Source organism: Mauremys mutica, chromosome 24 (genome assembly GCF_020497125.1).
Source record: "Mauremys mutica isolate MM-2020 ecotype Southern chromosome 24, ASM2049712v1, whole genome shotgun sequence".
Classification (NCBI taxonomy): Eukaryota; Metazoa; Chordata; order Testudines; family Geoemydidae; genus Mauremys; species Mauremys mutica.
In genome coordinates, this window is record NC_059095.1 from 11,353,341 (window position 1) to 11,375,326 (window position 21,986).

The following is a 21,986-nucleotide window of genomic DNA, read 5'->3' on the forward strand; positions in this document are numbered from 1 at the left end:
ATCAGCATTTCCTTTGGTACCTAGGAGCTGCTTTATACAGAAGACTGAAGGAGTATCTCCTGACAGAAGAGCAGTTGAAGGAAAATGGTTACCCAATGCCACATCCAGAGAAAGCCGGCCGTGCTGTCGTTTTCACTGTGGAAGAGAAGAAAACGACTGACTGTAAGCTCCGCTGGCTATTGTGGTCAGCAAGGTTTCTTAGCCAAAGTACAGCCTGTACGCCCCATGCCGCCTGCAGCCACCCTCGAAGGTGCAGCCCAAGGACACTGCAGATCCCAGCATGTGCTCATTCGCTTTCATCAGGATAGAACTTCGTATGCTGGGACCAGTCTCTCTGCAGGCTGCCCCTTCATACTGAAGATGAGGGTGGCTGCAAATGACTCCCTATCTTTTTGATGCACCAGAGGTTCCTAAGGCTTCATGTCCTCGAGAGCTATTTTCACTACAGGGTATATGCCCTTTGACCTCACCACAGCCTCATATGCCTTGTATGGTGGTTCCAGCTGCTGTCAGCGTCAAGAATCTTTTGGTATCCCTTCCTAGGCCTGCTGACTCTCACGTCCTCAGAGGAGATGGCCAGGATTGCAGTCACTTGTTCTCCACTGCGTTGTGGAGCCACTACTGGGTTATAAACCTAAAAATTTTTTAAAAATTGTTCGCTCCTCAGGGGTTAGCATATGTAGGTGTCTGATTTGATATCCAGCTTTGGCTGGTGTTTTGTCAATCCTGAGGGCAGCAAAGGTTCTGTGTTTTGGGGAACAAGTATCTAGACCTCAGCATTAGGGGGGAGCACATTTTAATTGAGTTCCCACTTGGCCTTCCTCTCGTCCCGTAGGTCCCCTGAGCTACCTGTCTACTTCCCACTCCAGAAATAGTGAGCATCGCTGGTTGGAATTCAAAATATCCCAGAGCTTGCAGGCCATCCCTGAGGAAGGCAAATGACAAAATTGTTTCACAAAGAGTCTTTCATGGAGCTGCTTAAGGGGTTTCCATGCGGGCATTGAAAACCAAGTTCATGTCCAAGGGAATTGAGGGAGACGTACTCTGGGACTCAAACAGCTGTAGCTCCCATGAACTGCTATGGTGGTTTAATAAACTGCAGGAGGTGCCTGATTGGGTCCCCAGTAACACTGCAGCGTGATTTAGAATAGTGCAGTTTTAAATTCTGACACTTGGGTGCCACTACACATATTTTTAAAGGCCCTTTAATAAGCAGTGAATCTGATTTTCTGAAAAATGGTGTTCATTGGGAGGACTTAAACTTCTTCTTTTTAAACTAAGAGGAGACCAGAGTCCTGTAGATTGAATAAAATGTCAGGCCAAAGTGAAAAGTATAAATGCATTATCAGAATGTATAAGAGCAAAAAAGGGACTTGAGGTATCTTGTTCAGTGGAGTCAGCCATTTGGTTATGGAGGGATAGCTGGCTAAAGTGTGTTAAGTATTCATCCATTTAACACCTTGCATCCACTTTTGTACTGTGAATACTGTTGCATCCTGCATTGAAGTTCGTTGGCTTTAATGCTGTATTTGTTAAATGCTTTATCTTCTGAGCTGACCAATCACTTACCCTCACGTAGCCCAGAGTTCGTAGTACCTAGTGTGTGTCTGCAGTTTCTTGTAGGTGTATTGGGAGCTTTGGTTTTGATGCTGTCAGTAACTTAAGCCATTGGAAACGTACATCATTATGTTATTACAACCTACTGAGTGAAAATATAAAGTAGATAAGTAGGACGCACAGGGTGTACAGACCTGTTAGCTAAAATGATATTGTGCTTTTGGGAAAATTGTTCAGACTAGAATGCAAGGAATTATTGTATTGAGGTTAGAGGTCCTGCTATCAACTTTTTGGTTTTGGAATCTCCCTTGTAGCCTTTTAATAGTGAACAATGCAGAAAGCACAACAGACAATCACCCAGTACTCTGGTTTTGGGCATTCTTCCTTTCAGGTGATGCACAAAACTGATTTTTTTTAATCACTTGTGGTCATTAACGATCCTATGGTACATTTTTTGGAAAGAGCAGGGGTAATATTCCAGGGATTTGGGCCAAGTTCTAAATGGTGAAATTAACATTGTGCTTATCCTATATACCCTGTGAAGTTCTATTCTGGTGTTAGTTTGTGGTGTGCCGTTAGTGTCATGTTTCACCCCAGAGGGAGCTGCATTTCCCTATGCCTGCAAAAGTGTTACAGCATTTTTAGTAGGAAATGCAACAGTTAAGACTGTTCAAGTTTCCATTCTAATCCTTTTCTCTCCTCCACCCCCTTTTTAGTTGTTTTTAACTTTTTCAAATTCCTCTTGAGCTGAAACTTACAATACTTAGTCTCAGCCCCAAATTAATTTTTTTTATAAGTTTGACCCCCTTTGGATTGATGAGACCAGGGTGGGAGAAATACTCATTTTTCCCTGTATATTCTAATTGGAGACTGTGTGCTTTCAAATACACCTCTACCCCGATAGAACACGAATTCAGATATAACGCGGTAAAGCAGCGCTCCGGGGGGGCGGGGCCGCGCACTCTGGTGGATCAAAGCAAGTTCAATATAACTCCTATAACATGGTAAGATTTTTTGGCTCCCAAGGACAGCGTTATATCGAGGTAGAGGTGTACCTGTTACTTAGAAGATTCAAACAAGGCTTGTTTTAAAGTTTGCTATAAGGGAAGAATGCAAGCTGAGTTTGAGGAAAATTGGTTCAATATTTATAAAGTTTTAGGAACTTCAGAATCATGATGTTCACATGTTCTCTTACTACCTTTCTCCATCTTTGTGCTATGCAGTTTCTAAAGTGTTTGGCACGTGCTTTGGTTTTGAGTGCTCATACATACTTATGGCCATCTGAACACAGGCCATGGTACCAAAGCGACATTTTTCATGTTTACATTTTTTCTTTTCTGTGAAATCAGGGAAATTAAATGCAAAACCTAAACATTAATGCAGAGTTAAGGTTGAGAATTCCAGCAGGCAAGATTCAGGAAAATCGGTTAACATTTCAACTGCAAAGTTGGCTTAGCCATGGTGTGTGTGTGTGTATGTATGTGTATATCTATAGATCTAGATCTAGATATAGATATATATAAAATAGTATTTTCTAACCCTGTATTTCTGTGGTTGTATAGCTATCTCAAAATATACAAGCTGTGTGTGTACTAGGCCAGAACCGAGAGTTCAAAGCAATTAACAAACATTAAGCCTCATTAACGTCTCTAAGTTGATATGTAAGTGACACTGTACCCATTTTATAAATGGGCAAACTGAGCTCTAGAGACTGAATTTCACAAGGTCACCTCCTGAGTCTTTGATGGGGCATATAAATTCTGGCATCCTCATTCCCAGTCTTCCCTGTTCTAAACACTAGGCAAAGCTGTCTCATGTTTCTTTTTGACACTGGAAATAGGAACAAGTTAACTTACTGATTGCCCTGTTTAAACTGGCTGAAATGTAGACTTTCCCGTGAGCTAACTCCCCTTGTTTTAAAGCTTCATGCAGGGTTTGCTGCCGCTGTGGTACTGAATACATGGTCTCAGCATCTGGAAACTGCATTCGCAAAGAGGAGTGTCTCCATCACTGGGGAAGGCTACGCAAGCAGCGAGGTAAGGGCTCTGATGAAGGTATCAGCAAAACATTAGCTGCACTTTGCCATTTAACATCTGACCTATTATTAAACTTGACTCACTACAAAAGCCAATTTGGTTTTGTGCTTTGTCATTTTTTTTTGTTTTCTGTGGGTTTCACCAAAGTTGTGCATTGTAGCTGCAAATTGTCGGTATGTAATTTTGCAACTTGGTGGCGGAACACGTTACAAAAGAGTGGACTTGGCAAAACACCATGGTAGCAGGTGGCGGTGTGATCCATGAAATGTAATGTTGCAGCTGTAGCAAAGATTTAATTTAAAGAAATACTTCTTCTACTCTACTCAGCACTGATAGGGCCTCAGCTGGAGTACTGGGTCCAGTTCTGGGCACCACACTTTGGCAAAGATGTGGACAAATTGGAGAAAGTCCAGAGGAGAGCAAGAACAGTGATTAAAAGTCTAGAAATCATGATCTACAAGGAAAGATTATAAAAATTGGGTTTGTGGGGGGACTTGATAACAGTCTTCATGTATGTAAAAGGTTGTTATAAAGATGAGGGTGATAAATTGTTTTCCTTGACCGCTGCCACTGGGCTTAAATTGCAGCAAGGGAGATTTAGGTAAGACGTTAGGAAAAGCTTCCTAACTGTCAGGGTAATTAAACACCAGAACAAATTTCCACAAACTCCCTAATGTATCCTTGGAGGTTTTTAAGAACCAGTTAGACAAACACTTGTTGGGAATGGTGTAAATAATACTTAGTCCTGCCTCAATGCACGACTAGATGACCTATTGAGGTCCTTTCCAATCCTACATTTCTATGATTTTGTATTACCCTATGGCAATCCTCTCCCCTCCCCCACCTCCCTAGGTCTCATGTCTTCCTTTATTAAACCCATTGTCCTTTTAGGATAATGGCTTGTGGGCTTTCAAAATAGGGTCAGGCCAACTCTAAAAATGATTTTAATCTGTATGGAGTCAGTGCAAAGGCATGTACTGTACTGGTGAGGGCAGAGCTGACTCGGTCAACCAGCTGATCTTTATTGTGCGTGGGATTCTGCCTTTAAGCTAATTTCCTTTCTAGAAGGCAGGTGGGGTGCGGTGTGTAGCAGAAGGATGCACTAGCCAGGTCTAGAGATAGTTATATCTCTAGAATGAGTAACTGTTGGAAGGGGAACCGATGGGTGAAAACAGGATCTGTTAAGAAATAATGCTGGTCCCTGACGGATTAATTGTATCCACTGAATCAGTCTTACTGTTATTACAGTAGCATCCTGAGGCCCCAGTCGGGCTCCTTGTTTGTGAGGCGCTATGTGAACGGTACAGAGTAGTGGTCACTGCCCCAAAGAGCACAGTGTTTTCAAACAAATTCTTTCCCAGAGAGAGGCCTTTCTAATTTAAATCTTTGCTGTAGCTTTCAAAATATCCCTTTGCACACAGAGCCTTCGTCATCTATGCCTCTGTTTCGCAAGCCTGTTTGCTAACCAGATCCACAACAAAGCTCCAAAGCATACCTGGCGCTCTCGCACCCGGCTGCTGAACTTGGTTCGGACTGGCTGGGAGGGGAACACTTGAACCCTCTAGGTTTGGGGACTTTACGCCTCAATCTTTTCCTTTAACTGCTCTAGAAATTTTAGCAAGTGATCCTGAAAGCGTTGGGTCGCGTCTACCCAGCAGCCGGGAGGCCTAATGCCCAGCTCAGGTCGACATGCACACTCTAGTTCGGCTCCAGCTAGTGCCTAAAAATAGCAGCGTGGCCACAGCAGCACCTCGAGGTAGACATCCGAGCACGTGCCAGGGGGGTCGTGTGGGATTGTACTCTGGTGGCTACCTCGAACTGTACCACTGTGGCCACACCTTCCTTTTTAGGCATTAGCTCGAGCAGATCTAGCATGTCTGCCTCCCCAAATCAGGATTACGCCTCCTGCTGCTGTGTAGATGTACCTTTAGCTAACAAGGTTCCCTGCTATCTCCGACGTCTGACTCTTGTCTCTTGCCGTTTCAGTGCCGGGGGGCTGGGAAACGCACTACAGCTGCTGTTCAGGAGCTGTGGGTTCACCAGGATGCCAGGTGGCCAAAGTAAGTTGTGCTTTTTTTCCCTCTCCATGACCCTGATCCTCTGTCGCTTACTGTCTTGTGTGCGCTTTCAAAAGACTCACCGCTTTCTTTGGGAAAAGCGGTTATACATTCAACATACGCGGTTATTAAAAGGTTGGAAATGTTCTTTAAAAAAATCATGAGGCGAGAGAGGGGTTTCTGCCTGGAATTTGACTGACTGATTCTAGGCAAACCATCATGTGTGACACCTTCAAGGAGTTACGATCTGGTCTGCTTTTAGGGTGTGTTAGAGCTGGAGTAAAAGGGAGGCCGAGAAGGTTGGTGCACTCGAGCTACAAGTACAATCACTGCTATTCCTGATGCTTGGAAACAGCTACGTGGCACAAAGCAGCCTGGACAGAACTACTGTCTCTCTCACACAGATTTTCCCTTGGCCTTCCCTTCCTCACACGCCTATAAAAGCCACTCTTGGTTGGCGGGGGGAGTATGGGGTTTTCTTCCCTCTACAGGGCACTTTCATTACCCTGGCTTGTTCTGTCCTCCTCCATATCAGTGCTCAACGCTCCCTCCCCCCCCATCCCTTGTGGGAAAGTACTGGATGGGAGAGTCCCTTTGGAACCCATAAATGCTGCTCAAATCTTGGGGGTGCAGCAACTGAAAGTGGTTCTAGCACCTGAAATCCAAGTGGGTAAGAAACCAGCTCAGGAATCAAGCTCTGCTCTCTTGCTCCAGGGAGCAGAATGTTGCTCCCAAAGGCTTAGTTGGTAAAAGGTGCCTCTTTCCATGTGCAACTTATAAGTGAAATCCTAGCCCTGGCATAGGACCAGTCTTGGGAATGAATGACTGTCTAAAGCGAGCACCCCTGTCCCATCAGCTCCTCCCGTTGGGTCTGCTGAGCTGCTTCTCAATCATCTGCTTCACTGGCTTCTCTGTACTTTCTTGTTGCTAGATATTTTGTTTCCAGACAAAGAAACGTTGTCTAGAACCAAGCAAAAGGGGACACAGAAGGAGCTTATCGAGTTTTATTGGGCCCCAAATTTAATCAACTTCAAAATGTCTGATGTGCCCCATGTCTTTAAAAATCTGTAGCAATAGAGCTCATTTTCTCTTGCCCCGTTTTTGAGGCCCTTGGCTGGCCCAGTAGCAATGATGAAGTAATGACTGGAGAGGTCTGCACATCCTGTGAACCTGATTCTAGCGCTTGCAAAGGAGAAACAGACAAAAGGCAGCCATATTTGATGGCAGGAAGTATGAGGGCAGCTGTAAAACTCAAGGTTTTGCAAAACAGAAAAGGCTTCAGGGGTGTGTACTGTACAGAATTAGCCTGCCCTGGCCCTCAGGGCAGAGACTGGATTTACTAGGCTTTTGCTCTTTCCAATTTATTATTACTCACATAGTAGAAAAGAGACAATGTTTCTTAATCATCAGTTATATCTGACAGTGTTCTAAGGAGAAATACAGTGTGGGGAAGTCATAGAATCACAGAATCTCAGGGTTGGAAGCGACCTCAGGAGGTATCTAGTCCAACCCCCTGCTCAAAGGAGGACCAATCCCCAACTAAATCATCCAGCTAAGCCAGAAGACCTTGACAAGACGTTATAGAAACATGACTTCTGTGAAGGCTTCTGTACTGCTGGTTGAGGCCATCTTAAGCCATAAAAATTCACAGCCTTTCAAGAAATATTCAGTCTCCCTAGTAGCCTCTTATTCCCGTGAAGCCTGCTGCAGGGCTCTCTGGGGTTGAGGCATCCTCCTGCAACCGCCATCTCCTGGTTGCTATTGCTACACAACAATCATCTCTTTTCTGTTTTCTAATCAAAGTGGGTGAGTTTTCACAGCATCCCTTGACGGCAGAGCCAGTATCCGTGATCCCCCAGCAGGCGTGTGATGAGGGAAAGTAGAATGAGCGTGTTTGGCAGGAGAGGGAAGAGAGCTGTTCTCAGCAGCTCTGAAGGCAGGCATTGTAAACAGCAAGTAGCTGTAGGCAAGGCCCTATGAATGGGATATTTGGCTGTTCTTTGCCCTGGTGAAATTTCTACATCTTTTCCTGCCAAACATACTTGAGATGCACAGGCCATGAGCTGCATTGCAGTTAGCAAATCTAACAGCAGATGGCAGACTGTAGCTGCACAGACAGGTTTAGCTTTCCTATGAATGTGCATCTGGAACTGCTGTACTTCACAGTAACTGTTGAGGGCTGGTTCTCCTCACCATCTAAACACTGGAGATAAGAGAGCATGGGGCAGTAAACTCCCACGTGACACAGTCAGCCAGCCGTTAGCTATCAGTGGTCCCAGCATATTATTTTACTGACCCCAGTCATGTTGCAGCCCTAGTTGAGGGAGAAAAAACCCACTTGATACCCAATGACCAGTCTTTGTAAGTATCTGCATCCTCCCATTTCTTAGCAAAAGAAACCTGATGTGTGTGCACAGATGCAGGGCTGGCAGGTCTGGCCATTGACTGCGTGGAAATGGTTGAGCTATTGTACACAGGAATAGTGTTGGCTTTGAAGAAACAGATACTGAGGAGAAATTTTGGTAACGCGAGGGTGCTGTACAGTCACTGATGCACAGCATAGTTCATTCCCATTCATGCGGTTTCCTGCACTGTGGGTGTGTCTGATTTGCAGTAATCACTTGTTTATGCAAACATGCAACTCTGCCTTTTTAAACACCTGCTTTGATTAGCCTACTGCCTTTGGATCTCTTCATCTGTGCAGCCACCTTTACTTCTAACTCTCTGTATCCAGTCACCAAACCTAGTGCCAGATGTAATTTAGTTCCTCATGGGACAAGGAGGAGCCAGAGACAAGTGAGGTGTGTAGGTGTATGGAGGAGATGAGGTATTGAGGCAGCCCGTGTTGGTTGTGGGCATATAGCTGGAGAGTTGAGGGTGGTAGCCAGGCAGAGCCTAGTAAATTACAGAAGCCAACCGAGAATGGGAAGAACATAGATGAGAGTTTCCGGGATGCAGTAGAACAGTCCCACCCCTGGTCTGACAGCCTCTGTGCTCTTGAAGAGGATGAAAGGGAAGGAGACCATCCAACTGGAACAGAGGGAAACGATCCCATAGTTGGGATCATCCTTCCAGATGATGTCATGGTATCCTCTCACACTCTGGGGCAGGGAACTCCAGTTAATAGAACGAGACAGGTAATAGTTATGGGGGGGATTCGATCATTAGAAACATAAATAGCTGGGTTTGCGATGACCAGGAGAACCTCATGGTGACTTGCCTGCCTGGTGCAAAAGTTGCGGATCTCTCAAGACATCTAGATAGACTTTGTGTAGTGCTGGGGAGGGGCTGGTGGTCGTGGTACTTGTATGTACCAATAACATAGGGAAGGATAGGAAAGAGGTTCTGGAGGCCAAATTTAGGCTGCTACATAAGAGATTGAAGTCTAGGACCTCCATGGTAGCATTTTCTGAAATGCTTCCAGTTCCACGCGCAGGGTCACTTAGACAGGCAGAACTGCAGGGTCTCAATGCGTGGATGAGACAATGTATAGGGAGGAGGGGTTTAGATTTATTAGGAACTGGGGAATCTTTTGGGAAAGGGAGAGCCTATACAGGAAGGATGGGCTCCACCTAAACCAAAATGGAACCAGATTGCTGGCACTTAAAATTAAAAAGGTCGTAGAGCAGCTTTTAAGCTAAAGGCTGGGGGAAAGCTGACAGGAGAAGCACATAGTTCAGACAGAGACATCCTTTAGAGGAGGATATGTTAATGGAGATTCTCTACGTCCTAGTAAGGAGGAGAGGATGGAAAATGATAAAATATGGGTAGGATCTGATGAGAAACAGTCAAATAAAAAAGAGGCCCATTCAGTTACATCATGTAATGGCTGGCAGCTAAAAAGTGACAAGTTTTTAAAGTGCTTATATACAAATGCTAGAAGTCTAGATAATATAGGTGAACTAGAGTGCCTGGTATTAAACGAGGATATTGATATAATAGGCATCACAGAAACTTGGTGGAATGAGGATAATCAATGGGACACAGTAATACCAGGGTACAGAATATATCAGAAGACCAGAACAGGTCGTGCTGGTGAGGGAGTGGCACTATATGTGAAAGAAAGCATAGAATCAAATGAAGTAAAAATTTTAAATGAAGCAAACTGTACCATAGAATCCCTATGGATAGTAATGCCATGTTCTAATAATAAGAATATAGCAGTAGGGATATATTAGCGACCACCTGACCAGGATGGTGATAGTGACTGTGAAATGCTCAGAGAGATTAGAGAGGCTATTAAAATAAAAACTCCCCATATTGACTGGGTACATGTCACCTCAGGACAGGATGCAGAGAGTTTCTTGACACCTTAAAGGCCTGGTCTTGGAGCAGCTAGTCCTGGAACCCGCACGAGGAGAGGCAATTCTTGATTTAGTCCTAAATACAGCACAGGATCTGGTCCAAGGGGTGACTATAGCTGGACGACTTGGTAATAGTGAACATAATATAATTAAAATTAGCATCTCTGTGGTGGGGAAAATTCCACTGTAGCATTTAATTTCAGAAAGGGGGACTACACAAAAATGAGGAGATTAGTTAAACAGACATTAAAAGGTGCAGCGCCAAAAGTGAAATCCCTGCAAGCTGCATGGACACTTTTTAAAGACAGCACAATAGATGTTCAACTTAAATGTATACCCCAATTTAAAAAACATAGTAAGAGAACCAAAAAAGTGCCATTGTGGCTAAACAAAGTAAAAGAAGCAGTGAGAGGCTAAAAGGCCTCCTTTAAAAAGTGGAAGTTAAATCCTAGTGAGGAAAATAGAAAGGAACATAAACTCTGGCAAATGAAGTGTAAAAATATAATTAGGAAGGCCAAAACAGAATTTGAAGCACAGTTAGCCAAAGACTCCAAAAGTAATAGCCAACATTTTTGTAAGTACATCAGAAGCAGGAAGCTGCTAACCAACCAGTGGGGCCACTGGATGATCGAGATGCTAAAGGAGCATTCAAGGACGATAAGGCCATTGCAGAGAAGCTAAATGAATTCTTTGCATCGGTCTTCACGGCTGAGGATGTGAGAGAGATTCCCAAACCTGGGCCATTCTTTTTAGGTGACAAATTAGAGGAACTGTTGCAGATTGAGGTGTCATTAGAGGTGATTTTGGAACAAATTGATAAACTAAACAGTAATAAGTCACCAGGACCAGATGGTATTCACCCAAGAGTTCTGAAGGAACTCAGATGTGAAATTGCAGAACTACTAACTGTAGTTTGTAACCTATCATTTAAATCAGCTTTTGTTCCAAATGACTGGAGGATAGCTAATGTGACACCAATTTTTAAAAAGGGCTCCAGAGGTGATTTTGGTGATTACAGCCTGACTTCCGTACCGGGCAAACTGATTGAAACTATAGTAAAGAACAAAATTGTCAGACACATAGATGAACATAAATTGTTGGGGAAGAGTCAACAAGGTTTTTGTAAAGGGAAATCATGCCTCACCAATTCTTTGAGAGGGTCAACAAGCATGTGGACAAGGGGGATCCGGTGGATGTAGTGTACTTAGATTTTCAGAAAGCCTTTGACGAGGTTCTTCACCAAAGGCTCTTAAGCAAAGTAAGCTGTCATGGGATAAGAGGGAAGGTTCTCTCATGGATCGGTAACTGGTTAAAAGATAGGAAACAAAGGGTAGGAATAAATTATCAGTTTTCAGAATGGAGAGAGGTAAATAGTGGTGTCCCCCAGGGGTCTGTACTTGGACCAGTCCTATTCAACATATTCATAAATATGGAAAAAGGGTTAAAAAGCGAGGTGGCAAAATTTGCTTGCAGATGATACAAAACTACTCAAGATAGTTAAGTCCCAGGCAGACTGTGAAGAGCTACAAAAGGATCTCACAAAACTGGGTGACTGGGCAACAAAATGGCAGATGAAATTCAATGTTGATAAATGCAAAGTAATGCACATTGGAAACGATAATCCCAACTATTCGTATAAAATGATGGGGTCTAAATTAGCTGTTACCACTCAAGAAAAAGATCTTGGAGTCATTGTGGAGAGTTCTCTGAAAACATCCGCTCCATGTGCAGCGGCAGTCAAAAAGGCGAACAGAATGTTGAGAATCATTAAGAAAGGGATAGATAACAAGACAGAAAATATCATGTTGCCTCTATATAAATCCATGGTACGCCCACATCTTGAATACTGTGTGCAGATGTGGTCGCCCCATCTCAAAAAAGATATATTGGAATTGGAAAAGGTTCAAAAAAAGGCAACAAAAATGATTGGGGTATGGAACGGCTTCCGTATGAGGAGAGATTAATGAGACTGGGACTTTTCATCTTGGAAAAGAGATGACTAAGGGGGGGTTATGATAGAGGTTTATAAAATCATGACGGGTGTGGAGAAAGTAAATAAGGAAGTGTTATTTACTCCTTCTCATAACACAAGAATTAGGGGTCACCAAATGAAATTAGCAGGCAGCAGGTTCAAACAAAAGGAAGTATTTTTTCACACAATGCACAGTCAACCTGTGGAACTCCTTGCCAGAGGATGTTGTGAAGGCCAAGACTATGAGAGGGTTCAAAAAAGAACTAGATAAGTTCCTGGAGGACAGGTCCCTCAATGGCTATTAGCCAGGATGGGCAGGGATGGTGTCCCTAGCCTCTGTTTGCCAGAACTGGGAATGGGCGACCGGGGATGGATCACTTGATGATTCCCTGGTCTGTTCATTCCCTCTGGGACACCTGGCACTGGCCACTGTCAGAAGACAGGATACTGGGCTAGATGGACCTTTGGTCTGACCCTGGCTGTTCTTATGTTCATGTCAATATAATTTGAGGGAAGGTGTTTCCTGCTAACTCAGTAATAACTGTATTCTGGGCTAAAACTGCTTGATCTTAGAGCTTTAGTTCAGAATAAGTTTATTGCTTCATAATGGGACAATAATTTAACACTTTGGAAATTTGCTCCTAAGGCCCAGAAGATAAATGGAAGGCAGTAGCTCTTTGCTTTTCACGTGGTCAGTGTTTCTGTGCGTTGGTCTGCATGGCCTGGTTTTGAAGGAAGGTAACTTATTTGCACTGACGGAGCACAGTATCTTGATTTCCTTGCACTCCCTTATACCTGGAATGCTCCTCTCCTTGGCTCTTTATATGTTATGCATAGCTTTAAATCGAGACGGTAGCCACCCAAGATAGGGATATGATGCCATAGAACGGATTCTAGGGATGATCTAATGAGCCTGAAGCTGGAGTGGTTTAGTATGAGATGCTCACTATGGAATTTCCCTGCATAACTTTTTTTCTTTAAAGAGAAAGAGCAAATGTTATTTATTAGAGTTTCCTCCTCATTTAATACCTGTTCCCGAATGTGTAACTTGTCTCTCAAACATGAGCTAGGGATGTGATGCCTGAACTTCTAGATCCATGTGGATGTGAGATTCTGGTTGTACATGACCAGGTTTGCCATCTGTGGTAAAGTTGTCAGAAGCAGTGGATCACCATGTGGTGTGAGACTGCAGAATACCTGCATTTTTCCAGTCTGTTGCTGCCCCCATGCCTTCAGCTTTGTGTATTTGCTGTAGTATAACAGCACTAATTGTTCATAGAATCTCAGGGTTGGAAGGGACCTCAGGAGGTATCTAGTCCAACCCCCTGCTCAGAGCAGGACCAATCCCCAACTAAATCATCCCAGCCACGGCTTTGTCAAGCCTGACCTTAAAAACCTCTAAGGAAGGAGATTCCACCACCTCGCTAGGGAACCCATTCCAGTGCTTCACCACCCTCCTAGTGAAAAAGTTTTTCCTAATGTCCAACCTAAATCTCCCCCACTGCAACTTGAGACTGTTACTCCTTGTTCTGTCATTTGCCACCACAGAGCACAGCCGAGCTCCATCCTCTTTGGAACCCCCTTTCAGGTAGTTGAAAGCAGCTATCAATTCCCCCCCTCATTCTTCTCTTCTGCAGACTAAACAATCCCAGTTCCCTCAGCCTCTCTTCATAAGTCATGTGCTCCAGCCCCCTAATCATTTCTGTTGTCCTCCGCTGGACTCTTTCCAATTTTTCCACATCCTCCTTGTACGCGGGGCCCAAAACTGGACACAGTACTCCAGATGAGGCCTCACCAACGCCGAATAGAGGTAGAATGATCACATCCCTCGATCTGCTGGCAATGCCCCTACTTATACAGCCCAAAATGCTGTTAGCCTTCTTGGCAACAAGGGCACACTGTTGACTCATATCCAGCGTCTTGTTCACTGCAGCCCCTAGGTCCTGTTTTGCAGAACTGCTGCCTAGCCACTCAGTCCCTAGTCTGTAGCAGTGCATGGGATTCTTCCGTCCTAAGTACAGGACTCTGCACTTGTCCTTGTTGAACCTCATCAGATTTCTTTTGACCCAATCCTCTAATTTGTCTAGGTCCCTCTGTATCCTATCCCCGCCCTCCAGCATATCTACCACTCCTCCCAGTTTAGTGTCATCTGCATACTTGGTGAGGGTCCAGTCCATGCCATCCTCCAGATCATTAATGAAGGTATTGAACAAAACCGGCCCCAGGACCGACCCTTGGGGCACTCCACTTGATACCGGCTGCCAACTAGACATGAAGCCATTGATCACTACCCATTGAGCCCGATGATCTAGCCAGCTTTCTATCCACCTTATAGTCCATTCATCTGGCCCATACTTCTCTAACTTGCTAGCAAGAATACTGTGGGAGACCGTATCAAAACCTTTGCTGAAGTCAAGGAATAACACGTCCACTGCTTTCCCCTCATCCACAGAGCCAGTTATCTCCTCATAGAAGGCAATTAGGTTAGTCAGGCATGACTTGCCCTTGGTGAATCCATGCTCACTGTTCCTGATCACCTTCCTCTCCTCTAAGTGTTTCAAAATGGATTCCTTGAGGACCTGCTCCATAATTTTTCCAGGGACTGAGGTGAGGCTGACTGGCCTGTAGTTCCCCGGATCCACCTTCTTCCCTTTTTTAAAGATGGGCACCACATTAGCCTTTTTCCAGTCATCCGGGACCTCCCCCGATCGCCATGAGTTTTCAAAGATAATGGCCAATGGCTCTGCAATCACATCCGCCAACTCCTTTAGCACCCTCGGATGCAGCGCATCCGGCCCCATGGACTTGTGCTCGTCCAGCTTTTCTAAATAGTCCCGAACCACTTCTTTCTCCACAGAGGGCTGGTCACCTCCTGCCCATACTGTGCTGCCCAGTGCAGCTGTCTGGGAGCTGACCTTGTTCATGAAGACGGGGGCAAAAAAGAAAAAAAAGGCATTGAGTACATTAGCTTTTTCCACATCCTCTGTCACTAGGTTGCCTCCCCAGTTCAGTAAGGGGCCCACACTTTCCTTGAGCACCTTCTTGTTGCTAACATACCTGAAGAAACCCTTCTTGTTACCCTTCACATCTCTTGCTAGCTGCAACTCCAAGTGTGAATTGGCCTTCCTGATTTCACTCCCACATGCCTGAGCAATATTTTTATACTCCTCCCTGGTCATTTGTCCAATCTGCCACTTCTTGTAAGCTGCTTTTTTGTGTTTAAGATCAGCAAGGATTTCACTGTTAAGCCAAGCTGGTCGCTTATTGCTTTATGAAACATTTTCCTGTACAATTGTATAATCGCTGGCTGTTGTGTAATTGCTGCCTTTCTACAGGGTACCTGCTTGGTTGAAACCTTTTGCCAGCCAATACTATTCTTCATTTGTAATTGTTGGAAATGTAAAGAAATTTGAATCTGAGATTTGATCTGTTGGAAAGTTAGTTTTGAGTTTTGTGTCTGGCTTGTGATGGGATTTCAGGTACTTTCTTTTGTCTTACAAGTGTGTGTGGATTTCTTTTTAAAGCAACATGTCCAAGATGGCCGGAAGGAGAACCTGGAGGGTTTTGTGAAAACTTTTGAGAAGCTGCCTACTACCAATGGCTATCCAGGGATCTATGCTTTAGACTGTGAAATGGTGGGTATCCGGGAGCAGAAATCCTAACTGAAAGGGGTACATGCATGAAATAGGGCTGGTGGGAAGCTTGTGGTGGAACAGGGCAGCTCTCTGTGGTGCTCTCCTGTAGAGATCTGTTTCCGCTTGTCAGTCTCCCAGAAGAAGAAAAGCCGCACTTGGGATGCTGCATGTTGTTCAACAGTTACTCTCTGAGTGGGAGTCTTATCCATCAGCAGTGGGAACAGTACATTCTAATCCATTTGCAAGAGGAGCCAGGACTCAGGATGTAACTGATCAGGACGATCTAATCCAGTGCTTTCAAGCATCCTTTTGATACGGTTTATTAAGAGCAAGCCTGTTCAGGATCACCGCGTATCAAGTTATTTTAAAAAGTGGATTATAAATTGTAGATATCCTCTTTGTGGAACTCTTATTAATATTTATACCAGAAGGTTCCCTTGCTGTATGAATAACTGATTCTCCCCTGATGCTGTGCTTCAGAGCTCACGTACTGTAGACCTGCCTGTCTATAGGCCATGCTGTGGCATACATATACAACTCCTAGATACTTTTCCTTCACCTGCCATAGTTAGCATCAAAGAAGACTCTTCTTTTTTTCCTTTGGCAGACAGTGTGATTATCTGGCTGTATGATGTCACAGCACATTCTGGGGGTTAGTGGGAGATGTATTTTTAATTGGTCAGCTGCTGTTCATACTTAAGATGATAAATTTCTTTTAAAAAATAGCATTGTTCAGGGCTGCCCAGAGGATTCAGGGGGCCTGGGGTCTTCGGCAGTGGGGGCCCCCTGCCATCAAATTGCCACTGAAGACCTGGCACTTCGGCGGCGGGTCCCAGAGCGGAAGGACCTCCCACCACCGAATTGCCGCTGAAGACCTGGAGCGGAAGAAGCTCCGAGGGCCCAGGCCCCGCGAGAGTTTTCCGAGGCCCCCAGAGCGAGTAAAGGACCCCTGAAAAACTCTCGTGGGGGCCCCTGTGGGTCCTGGAGCAAATTGCCCCACTTGCCCCCCCCTCTGGGCGGCCCTGGCATTGTTAGCCAGTGCATGCCAGCCAGCCGTGCAGCAGCGTAACTGTCGTAATTCAGGACATGCTAGTGCTAACACGCATGGGTGGTACATAAATACCAAGACCTGGGCTGCAAACACCATGCTAAGACCAGCTCTCTTTGCTTGTTTGGGGTTGACAGTGTTACACCAAGCAAGGACTGGAGCTGACGAGAGTAACCGTGATCAGCTCTGACCTGAAAGTGGTCTATGACACCTTTGTCAAACCTGACAACAAAGTGGTCGACTACAACACCAGGTAAGAGCAACCCCTCCCCTGGATGGAGTGTGGCCAGAGCCATTAAAAAGGCTTTCGACTCTGCTTTCTGGGGAGAGTTTTTAATAATAAATGACTTCAGCAGCCCAACACTGCTATCTCGGCATGGCTTCTCCCCCTTAGCCTGTCAGCACCACTCTGTAGCTGGCTCGAGAAGTGATGACAAGCCATTTCTCAAGTCCCCTCCAGCTATTCCTCCCCAGCAGCTGAGTTCGCTGCCTCTGCAGCGTGTGGCTTATGATTAGAATTTGAAATTGCAAAGCTCATTTGTGGCTGCTTTTCCTCTCATACGGAGGGCATGAAGACTTCCCCTCAAGCCCAGCCACTTACTTGCTATGCCGACTATTGTGGCTGCCACTCAGGTGAAGCCCTGATTTCAGTGGATCACGTTGTCGTAACAGACCAGCAGCTGTGCTGAACTGGCCCAGAAACCATGAGTGAGGCTACAATTTTATCCACAAAAATTTTACTGCATTTCATGGCAGAGGTGTGGGAAAACAAGCATGTGTCTTGGAAAGCGGAGGAACAGGGGTCCTGCACGGGTGTGGAGAGTGAACCCACCCTGCCACAGCAGCTCCTGTCCTGTGGGGCTGCACCTGGCCCATGAGGTCGCAACGTTACTCAGGTTTGGTGCATCCGCCTGCCCATCTCCTTCTGGGTGGGGGATGCACCAAACCCAAGTGGCCCAGTGATCATGTTGGCCAAGTCGCAAGGCCTTGAGGGCAAAGGAGCTGCCACTGTGAGCGTCTCAGACGTGAATCACAGTTAGCACAAAGACCAGGACCTCCGCACCAGAACTGCAGTCTTAACCAAGAGCCGTTTCAGTAATGGGGGCAGGTACCAAAAGGTGCCTCTGTCACCATGTCGTGCTACAAATCTCAATGGTCTGAATCACTTGGCTGAAAGCTTCTTGAGAACTTTGAGAATGGAAAGTTTTCATTGCCTCAAACGTGTGGGTGTTGCTAGGGCGTGGAAGGTTCAGCCCCGCTAAGGAGAAGCCCTCTGTTGCTGTCGCACTGCAGGTTTTCAGGTGTGACGGAGGAGGACCTGGAGAATGCAAGCATCACCCTGCGAGACGTGCAAGCTGTTCTATTAAACATGTTCAGCGCAGACACGATTTTGATAGGACACAGCTTGGAAAGTGATTTATTTGCACTAAAGGTAACAAAGCCTGCCCCCTCCTTCCTTTCCTTGAATCTGTGTTTACCGTTTCACCATTACAGAAAGAGTTTGCCTTCATGAGAGCAAGAAGATCACAGGACAGCCTTGTCCGAGCCATTGGAGGCTGCTAGATCGGTTGAGCAGGGGCACAAGCAGTGTTTCAAGTCACTAGTGATCTGTACCAAAGGATACCGTCTAGCTCTGTCTGACTGATTGGGGTTGCTTTGCGAGTCTGTGAGCTATCCATGAGGCAGCTTTGTAGTATGGTGTAGTGGTTAGAGGCTGGAGGGGATTGGTTGTATGCCATTAAGCCCCTGAGTGAGCTCTAAGCTGACAGGCATCGTTAGAAAGGAGAAACACCATCCCCAGTGGCCCAGATTGTTCCCTTGTTGATGCGCTCAGCAGTGCGGTCAGGGATTGGATGAGCCGTGGAAAGAGAACCCCTCTTTTACTGTCATGGAACCACCCCAGAGACAGGCTGGCCTGTCAAACTGTCTCCTGAAACCAAGACTGCGTTCACATGAATTATTTAATTTGGTAAGAGTTTTGGGCGGGAGGGAGAGGACTGGCTACTAGAACTCCTGGATCCTAGCCCCTGGTTTGCCACTGGCTTCCTGTGTAACCCTGATCAAATCATTTTAGCCGTTCTGTCTATCTGGGGCCAGGTCTATGCTAGCAAATTAAGTTGGCTTAACGATGTCGTTCAGGGGTGTGAAAAATCCGCACCCTGAGTAGTGTAGTTAAACTTCCCTACCCCCAGTGTAGACGGGGCTAGGTTGACGGAAGAATTCTCCTGTCGACTGAGCTGCTGCCTCTCAGGGAGGTGGGTTGCCTATGCCGATGGATAGGCAGTATCGGCGCAGCAGTGCTGCTGTAGCATTTTGAGTATAGACGAGCCCTAAGGTGCTTCTCTGGCCTTCATCACTGTAGCATCTGGAATGGTTCCCTAGGGAGGTGGTGGAATCTCCAGTCTTAGAGGTTTTTAAGGTCAGGCTTGACAAAGCCCTGGCTGGGATGATTTAGTTGGGGTTGGTCCTGCTTTGAGCAGGGGGTTGGACTAGATGCCTCCTGAGGTCCCTTCCAACCTGAGATTCTATGATCTGAGCTCCTCAGGCTTTCATCCTCACCACTCCCCTGTGTGGCAGGGCAGGGCTATTGCCCCACTGTACAGAAATGGAAACACACAGAGACTAAGTGGCTCCCCCAAGGTCAGGGGATTGGCACTTGGTTCAAGCCCACAAATCACAAAACCATCCTTGATCCCTGTAGCCCTATTTGATAAAGGGGTAATAGTTACCGACTCATGGGGGCGTTGGGAAGTTTACTGCATTCATGCCTGTAAGCTCTTTGCCTTTCTATACCACCCTCCTTCCCAAGATCTCAAAGTATCAGTGATCACAATAAAAAAATCATTTACGGTCTCATCAGCACAAGATGACGGGGTTGGCCTCTTAAAGTCATTATTTTCTCTTAGCATCGCAGCAACTGCCAAGAGAACGAACCCAAAAGCAATATAGCAAAACTTTACAGGCAGTGCTGTGCAAAGTCATAATCTCTAAAGGCTCTGGCAGTAAAGAAGACATCCCAATAATGGCCACAGCAAGCTTCAAATAGCAATAGCATTTCAGTTTTATATTTAAAGCTGTATTATCCCCTTTCCTCAGTCTCCCTGATCTACATAAGTAATTATTCTGCTTGGGCTGATGCCAGACTTGACTGTGCCAGAGAGGAGATTATCCATAATGTTTGGCAGTTTTACACTTCAAAGAGCGCGGCAGGTTGTTTCCATTAAACTGCAGCTGTTCTAAAGCATTTCCATAGCTCGGCTATGAAACGATTAACGAGTAAGTTGCAAGTTGTCACGCAACATTAGCAAGCGCCTAGACAAAGTAAGGGGCAGGCGGGCGGCTGGAGAGTCAAAGGCCCGTTCAAGTCATCCTGTGTCATGAATCAGAAACCTAAAGAAGAGAGCCCTCCAGGAAGTGCCCTCGCTGGCCAGACGTACAAATTAACCTTGGTCTCAGGGCTGCACTGTCCCTATGATACTTAACCTCTCTCTCACCCTGGCTTCTTCATAGCCCCTGTTAAACGCTCCTCTGGCCAGCACAGAGACTGAACGTGGGAGCTCTCCAGTGCATAGCAAACTTGAGCACGTGCTGTTTCAAAAGCACATGGGCTCTGTCATGCTGGATTGAACCACTCACCCCGCTATCTAGCCCAGGGGTAAGCAATCTATGGCACGGGTGCCGAAGGCAGCACACGAGCTCATTTTCAGTGGCACTCACACTGCCTGGGTCCTGGCCACCGGTCCGGGGGGCTCTGCATTTTAATTTAATTTTAAATGAAGCTTCTTAAACGTTTTAAAAACCTAATTTACTTTACATACAACAATAGTTTAGTTCTATATTATAGACTTATAGAAAGAGACCTTCTAAAAACGTTAAAATGTATGACTGGCACGCGAAACCTTAAATCAGAGTGAATAAATGAAGACTCGGCCCAGCACTTCTGAAAGGTTGCTGACCCCTGATCTAGCCATTATCCTGACTCCAGCTCTGGCCAATGCTTGATACTAGAGGCAAGTGAACTCTCTGCTCCTGTTATGTGTGTGTGTGTCAGGAAATTCCTTCCTGGCCTCTGCAGTGATTTGCTTGTGCCCTGCCCATAAGATCTGCTCACCTTGTCTCATCCTACATTAACTACAAACGACACATGATCGGAGTATCCAGCCCTCTTCAAATCCATCTGCAGACAGAGCAGGAACAGAACCATTCAAGCTAATATGAAACTCTCAGAAGTGATTCCCTTGCAAAACTCCAGCCCCAACTTAGAAATCAATGGACTTGTCTTTAAAAGAGGCAAGAGTCTGCTTGTGCAGAGGTGTGGCGGGTAATGGGTTAAGTCCAAGTCTGTTCCGAAGCACAGCTCATTCTGGGTAAAAGGACCCCTCTCAAGGAGCTGCTCTGACTGTGTAACAAGCTGTGAAAAGACTCCTCTGGAAGCATGGGAGCGTCTCTGGTGCCAGGCTAAGTGGACTAGCTGCCCTGTTGCTCGGAGGAGTTTTAATGGCTGAGTTGAGACTTGGAGAGAAGCAGCTTTGCCTGTGGAGAGGAGTTCGTGCATTGGCCGGGCAGGCAGTCTGGCTGGCAGAAGGTGCTGTTCAGGACACTTCGGTTCAGCTCAGAGCCACCTGGGGAGCTGGTTTGGTGGGAGCGTTGTGGAGGTGGCACCTGAGGGTGTTCAAGGTCTTACCTGGGGGGTGTGGTTAATCTCAGTTAATGCACTGACTGCTCCGAGGAGGGAAAACAAACCACCCTGTTTTCCCTCCCCCAGCTTATCCATAACACAGTGGTGGATACTGCCGTTGTCTTTCCCCACCGGCTGGGTTTGCCTTACAAACGAGCACTCCGGACGCTGATGGCCGACTACCTCAAGCGCATCATCCAGGACAATGGTGAGACTTCAGAGACGGGGGAAACGGGAACGCTGCTTTCCCATCTAATTCCACCTCCACTGCGAGCTCCTCCGCTCCTGTCTCCCCTTCTGCCCGTACCACCACGTGTGTCCCACCAAGCTGCCTCTGCACAGCTGAGATTGGGGCCTCGCTGTGCTGGGTGCAGTGCAAACTCCTAGTCAGACAGTCCTTGCCCCAAACACCTTTCACTGTTACAAGGCAATACAAAGGGTGCGAGAAAGGAAGCGTTACTGTCCCTCCGTTACAGATGGGAAATGAGGCAGAGAGTAAGTGACCTGCCCAAGGCCAGTGGCAGCCTGTAGCAGGGCCGGGACTCAATCCCACGTCTCCTGAGCCACCGTTCCCCTGTCTCGAAGCTGCAAGTCATGTCCCCATTCACACTGAGACCAGCCTACTGACTAAAGCACAGCAGCGCCTCTTCTGAAAAGCCCCGTAGCGAGCCTGCTCGTGAGCCATGTTCACAGGTCTGT

General features: G+C 46.1%; 1 protein-coding gene across 2 annotated transcripts in view; it reads left to right on the top strand.

Annotated features, from left to right (window-relative positions):
- The window catches only part of REXO1 (RNA exonuclease 1 homolog), a 75,477-nt gene that overhangs the window by 48,822 nt on the left and 4,669 nt on the right, over window positions 1-21,986 (top strand). For both annotated transcript variants that reach the window (XM_044998727.1, XM_044998728.1), the window contains exons 9-15: window positions 25-162; window positions 3,480-3,593; window positions 5,580-5,653; window positions 15,451-15,561; window positions 16,747-16,862; window positions 17,903-18,041; window positions 21,375-21,495. In XM_044998727.1, the coding sequence (XP_044854662.1) occupies window positions 25-162; window positions 3,480-3,593; window positions 5,580-5,653; window positions 15,451-15,561; window positions 16,747-16,862; window positions 17,903-18,041; window positions 21,375-21,495 (813 nt within the window). The remainder of the gene's footprint in view (window positions 1-24; window positions 163-3,479; window positions 3,594-5,579; window positions 5,654-15,450; window positions 15,562-16,746; window positions 16,863-17,902; window positions 18,042-21,374; window positions 21,496-21,986) is intronic.